Below are 6,592 nucleotides of genomic sequence, written 5' to 3' on the forward strand. Positions count from 1 at the left end.
GGCGGCTGCCGTCGCCGCCATTGCGTCCCCGTGAATTAAAGAATTTGCAATTCTGAAATTCAGGTGATCGCATACATACACACCATCCGGTTTTATCTCCTCGGCGGCCTTTCGTCGCGGGGTAAGTATCGACCGAGGCTGCCTCCGCTGGTGGACCTGCTGTCGTCCAAGAATGCGGATACAACGAACATCCGTTTCGACCAAGAAGCTTCTTCGATCCCCGCTATTACCTATCCTCTTTGACGATAAATATATACTATTGTTTTTAAATATACAAGTTTTAGCAAAATACTTCATACTGGATACTTTCGAATGAATACAACTTTATTCTTGTAAAGTTTGTGAAGAAGGTAACGGAATAGTTTCAGGAAAGGAATAAATTTTATTCGATGGAGATACGTAGGAAGGAATTTTATCGTATATCGAGCAGATAAGAGGTGTAATATTGCGTTATCGCTTTAAACGCCTGTAACGTTTCATATCGACGATTCGACGGTTCGATATCTCTATCCAAACGAGTATCGCGAAACAGCGAGTACGGGGGAGATGAAAGGCTGGCGAGCGACGAATTTCAAGATAAATTCCAAAGGACAATTACGACATTTTAATTGCACAATACCCGGGCATAGAGAACGTCGAACAGAGAGCAGAGGGACGAGAAAGGCGAGGTAAAAAGGAGAAGAGAGGCGACAGAAGAGGCAGGCAGCTCGGCGCTGGTGGCGGAAAAGGTGAAAGAAGAGAAAGACAGACAAAGGGGTGGCGTGTGGAAGTGGGGATGGACGGGCACAAGAAATGACCGACCAAGCACACACGCGTATAATTATAATAACATTACTTGACAGAGATGGCAGCGAGAGACGAGCCTTGCCGGACAGGCTCCGGCGAGCATTGAAATATTATACCTACCAAAGAGAAAATAATTAAAATTCAACCCTTGCGCTTGCTTGCTTGGCTCGCATACGAACACACAGAAAGAGACCACGTACGTCTCCCTATGTGTATGTACGCGTGTGAAAGTGTGCGCGCGCGAGCGTGCATCGACGTACTTACCCACGTATCGCACGGTAACCACCCCATCCTTCACGGCCGCCCCCACTTCTTTTCCAAGGATGGGGTTTCCCATATTTTTTCCAGCGCCGTAGGTACCAGGTATTCTAGAAACGTTTGTTCGTTACGGACGTGATTCTGAGCATCGTTCCACGGTAAGTAGAAAAATCTACCGTGCACGGTACTCGCGCATCGGATTATCAAATCTACTACACGTAATTCCTTTTCGCTTTTATTATGAATCTTTATGCTCGCGCCGAATGTAACATTAATTATTGAGAAAAATTTCCCGTCGTGTTATTCGTTGCTGAAAAATGTCTAAGGATATGCCGTGTTACTCGTTGATAAATAAAAACGTCTGATATACGTATACAGTGATGTATTAGAATACGCAACATATTTCCTTTCAAAATATATTTAGAAATTGGTTAAGGGTGAAGTTGAGTAAGATACAGAAGTATGTAAAAATGAGATTTTTGTCCCAGATTTCAACTGTTCGAAAATGTTTTATGCTTTTATCTACAGTTTCAATGTAAATTTGAAGTCACCGTATAAAGAGTCTAAGTATATCTTGAGAAGTTCTTGGTTATAAATTGAACTGTTTCATAGATATTTTGCACTTACCACCGTTACGAAGACAAAATTAACACTCTTTCTCGTTTACAGTTAATTAGTAACGTTGTTCAAATATAAGTTTTACGATCTTCCAAATTTCGAATTATACCATTCGTAATTAGAAATTTCATTTCAAATTATCCAAAATGAAATTTCAACATTTTTCCAGATACGATGCGATACGCTAACTATGTTTCCTACTAAATATGTTTATTAATCCTTTGAACTGTACAAATGTAGATGTTACGATGTTATTCGGACAACTGGAGGAGAGTTACTACATAAAAAGTTAAGACACGGACCAGAAGTATAGAAATTTTGGGAGATTACATTTCAATCGTGTAATAAGTAAGTTAAACACCCGCAGAAATTTGACGGTTCAGCCGAAAAGGGAGAGACGAAGCTTAGACGTCGCATAGCCGGCAAACTTCTTACTCGTATAAATGCAATACCGGCACTTCGGTCAAATATGCATTAATAAAGCCGTATTAATCTCGCAGGGAAAGATAGAGCGATATTATCGGGCGACGTCCTCGGCGAACGTCAGTTCACCTCCGTCGTAACTTTTTCATGAATAATCCCGGTGCTAATTTGAATAAATTATAACAGGCGGCGTTTGACCGGGCCCGAATTCTCTCGACAGTGCTATTGATAGCCGTGAAAACGGAACAACGGCCGAGGGTGGATTTCCGCGACTTCCATTAATTCCTTTGTCTCCCGTTTGTGGGCAGAGAAGTGATTTTCAAGGACTTCTTTTTTTCCTCTCTCCCTATCCATGGCCAATCCATTAAAATATCAATTAGAACGTACCGGAACCCGCGTCGCTTTTTTCCCCAAGATCGATGCTTTTTCTTCGCTTGCCTCCTTGCTGACGGCGGAATCGGCTCAAGCAACTGTAGGAAACGCGTTTCCGCGCTGGAAATCGAGGCGGTCCATTGTTGTCGAGCGGGACAAAAAGGCAAGGAGGCTTACGGAACGGAAATAGGAAGTGCTTGCTGCTTACCACCGATACGTTCTTCCGCGCTGCTAAATAATTCAGCCTCGCTCTACCGAAATTTTCGCAACCGCTTAATCTCTTCTGGTTCGCTAAAGCTGATTATAACGGTTAACGAAATGCTTCAATTCGTCACGCTTTGATAGTAATTGAATTATTGTGTCGATCTTCCAGGTATAGCACACGTGACCTACTCTATTATTCAACAATACAAAATTTTCGAATAATATAATAAAAAGTATTTATATTCGTGAATGTTCAAAATCCTCTTTTCTTTTTGTCACTCTAAATCTGCGTACAATAAAGTAAAACGAAAGTGTAAAAGGGGAACCTGTCGTTTGGAGATTGCTCGATTTAGAAATCAAACATTCCAGTGCTCTAAGAATGCTTTAAGAATGCTTTAAGAACGCTCCAAAAATGCTTCGTGCTGAACGAACGAGATTGCTTCGTCCGATGCTTCTAACTGTGGGGGGAGTGGACGAATAATTTCATACAATATATTTGCAAATGTCTCTTCTTCTTTTTTAAATCATGCAATACGATGAAACTCGCAATTATAATTTCTAACGAGCCTTTCGTTCATTTAATCGAAACAAGTTGAATTAAAATTTAAAGCTATTCGTAGCGAAGAGAAAAGTATCGCAAGTAAAAGACAGTATCGCGATCGCGGTATTCTTAGGATTCCGAATTCCTTCTTAGCGATAGCATCTACGAAGCCATCGAACCACGAATGGAGGAGTCCCGAGGCGAATGGAAGAATCTGGAGTTGCTCCTTCTACGTGCAACGGAGAAAGAGAGAAAACGAGAGAAAGTGGAATCGGTGTCTGCAAGTGTTATTTGTACCGTATCGAAGAATCCCCAACTTCAACTCCACCCCCAGAACCGACTCACCATTTCCCCCAGTCGTTTCGTTTCTCCAGCGACAAATAAGCAACGGAACGAACATGGCCCTATCTCGCACCAGCAACGACTCGTCTTGGAAGCACTTTAGATACTCGAGCCTTGATTTCGCATCCACGGGCTGAAATTTATCTTCTTCGACCCCGCCATCCTGCCAGGACGTCGTTTTAAATTCGATTCGGATTCTTATCATTGTCTGCCTGTCATGTTTTAATTGTACTTGTTACACGTTGTATATATGTATGTGCGTCGATCATGGTGATTAATGTACGCGGTCGTCTTTGAACATACGTTAGTATTTTAAAGGGCAGACACAGGGATAGAAATTAGAAAAAGATTCTACGGATATAGATTACACATTTGATAGATTAAATTGAGTAGATTAAATAAAGAAGGTGTAAGAAGGTAAATCGGTACAAAATTTTGCGTGTCTTTTTTACAGATGGTTTTCCAAAATTTCTAGATTCCATGGAATACGTAGTACCTCTAGATTTGTGAATTAAATTATACCAGGAGTATTAAGAAAATTGCATGATTAGATCTACTCGTTTCTCTATAAAGAATATTTAACGGTGGATTTCATTAACGACAGAAAAGGAAAGAATGAAAAAAATGATAAATCAGTAGATCGATAATTTGCAGTCGTAAATAATTTTACTTGGATTGATCAGTCTACAAACCAACATTTTCATGGAATTTCCAATAAAATAAAAAATGCTATCTCTCCATAAAACGATAGATCTTCCTCCAGGAATAATGAATTCGTTAATTGAATACCTAGAATCATATACATAATCCATTTTCGATCGCAACGTGAAACAAGGCGGCGGAAATAATGAGTCAGTTTGTATTCATCCTGTCATCGTTGGAAAGAATAAAAGTGCAAGTGGGAGACGCGAGTGACACGTTACCGCAACGTTTTATAGGAGAGCCCGGTGGATCGGCAGTATGGGGAAAATTGAAAATGAGCATAAAAAGTATAAGAAAGCGAGGCACAAGGCAGATTGCCGTGGAACATTCTTCGGCAAAGGGGCAATTCATTTTCGTATGCTGTATCAATTTCTTGCTTCGTCTCCTTTTCTCGTCGTCGCCCCTAACCTGCGTGTCTTCTCCCTTCTTAAGCATCGTCTTCCTTCGCCTTCGCGATGCTTCCAGCCTTCGATCTATACTCGTTTCATCCCTTAAAACTGTTAACTCCGGCAGACATCAAGGGGAATGCGAATTAGCCCGGCTGTCTTATCCGCGCCGATAAAAATGACGATGGAAAAGCGCCGAGCGAGCTCGTTCCACTCTTCCAACCGATCTCTCTTTCCTCTCATAAAACTTATACCTTAATCGATTCCTGATTCCCTTCCACTGTGAAAAAATTATAATGTCTAAATACGTGCGCCCCTTTGAAAACGCTTGCACCAGGTTCAACGAGCAACAAAGGAATTTCGTTTCAATACGGTTGGATTTAATCTGTGTCGAACGCAGAATGCTTTGCACTTTGAATGTCACGATTGCTTTGCATTTTCCGAACATCGAAATCCTCTCGACCGTGTGAAAGAGTTTTAGAAATTTGATGGTACGTTTGATTGATCAATTTTTAATAAACTGAAGATATAGGATTCGTTTAATAAGATCGTCAGATTGTACGTTGTACATACTATGTTTCGTAAAATAGGAAAAGCGACAATCACCAAAATGGCGTAATAAGGTCGATAATAAGGTCGAACATTAAATACTTTATGCGATTATACTATAGATATAGAAAAAGTGAGGAATTCTTCAGGAAAAGAAGTAAAATAATGAATGCTCTCAATATATTATATTACGTAAGCAATATTTGTAATATAACAATTACTATGAGATATGAAAAAGGAAAGAAAATACTTCGTAGTTGCTTTCTCAAACAAAGGTATAAAGGTATCAACGACAGAAAATCTGATGGAACAGAAGAGATTTTCTTGGCGTTTCGGTTAGATGAACACGCGTAACACACACGGGACCGGAGGTGTGGACGCAAAGGGTTGCCGTAGGAAAGTCGAGGCTCGATCGATCATGCATTATAGACTGGAAGCTGACAGCCGGTGATAGATCGTGGTAATTAAATAACTCGTTGCGATCATGCCAGAGCCTCGAGATTCGGTCGCAGCAACACAGAGGAAGAGCAGGGGTCTAGTTACAGGAGGGTTCAGTAACATGTGCACGTCATTCTTGGACGGGGTGTAATTGACAAGGCAATTGATAATCGCCTTTGAGATGACAGTATCTCCAAGAATTAGTGCCACGCGAACGTCAAACTTCTCGACAAATTGAACAGTAGATCATTAAGACGATGAACAAATGTTTTAACATTGTTAAGATAATTTTAAGAATCCTAAGAATCTTTAGGGAAACCTTCTTATATTAATCGGTATGACATAAATTACTTATTTGTATGTAGCTCTAATTTTCAACGCTTAAGTATTTTAAAAATTCTATCTATTTCTATATTTTTTTCCTATAATTGTCATTATGTCACTTATATCTTGTCGAAAGTTTCAAAGTAATTTTTGTTTTAAGAGAAGACTCCCAGAGTGTTACAAATGATCTACCTGATTCAAGTATCTATAAATTGCAAAGGATTTAACAGAAAAAGAACACACACTGTGTAATAAAGAAAATAGATGTTTCTGTTTCAATAGCAAAAATAGTAAATCAACGTTGATCTTAAGACAAACCGATGCGATTCAAATATTCCCTATGCAGCATTTTTAATATTGAAATCATTTTACATTATTTTAAATCATTTAAAAACACCACTGTTCCGTATAAGGAGGGTAAAATGAAATTCAAACAAAGATAATCCAACACGCATATAACTAGAACGTCTCTTTGCACGCAAAGATAATCGGTTGGGTCTATCAGTTTCCATTAATACTCGTTTTACCGCAGGAGTTTTCATGGCTAGAAGCCCACACCGATGGTCAGCAGCTTATCGGGAAATCGAGAGGCTTGCCTCGGTAAGGCACGCACGATCTAATTAATAATCAGCGAGGCCAGGCTTCGAAG

General features: G+C 39.9%; 1 protein-coding gene across 1 annotated transcript in view; it reads right to left on the bottom strand.

The window, feature by feature from the left end:
* Nucleotides 1–303: 303 nt before the first annotated feature.
* LOC112212067 overlaps nucleotides 304–6,592 on the bottom strand; it is a 161,481-nt gene continuing 155,192 nt past the window's right edge. The window contains exons 4-5 of the mRNA XM_033318534.1: nucleotides 1,051–1,154; nucleotides 304–902 (exon numbers count right to left, since the gene is read on the bottom strand). Of these exons, the coding sequence (XP_033174425.1) occupies nucleotides 821–902; nucleotides 1,051–1,154 (186 nt within the window). The 3' untranslated portion in view covers nucleotides 304–820. The remainder of the gene's footprint in view (nucleotides 903–1,050; nucleotides 1,155–6,592) is intronic.

This window comes from Bombus impatiens, unplaced genomic scaffold (assembly GCF_000188095.3).
Source record: "Bombus impatiens unplaced genomic scaffold, BIMP_2.2 scf_0102, whole genome shotgun sequence".
NCBI lineage: Eukaryota > Metazoa > Arthropoda > Insecta > Hymenoptera > Apidae > Bombus > Bombus impatiens.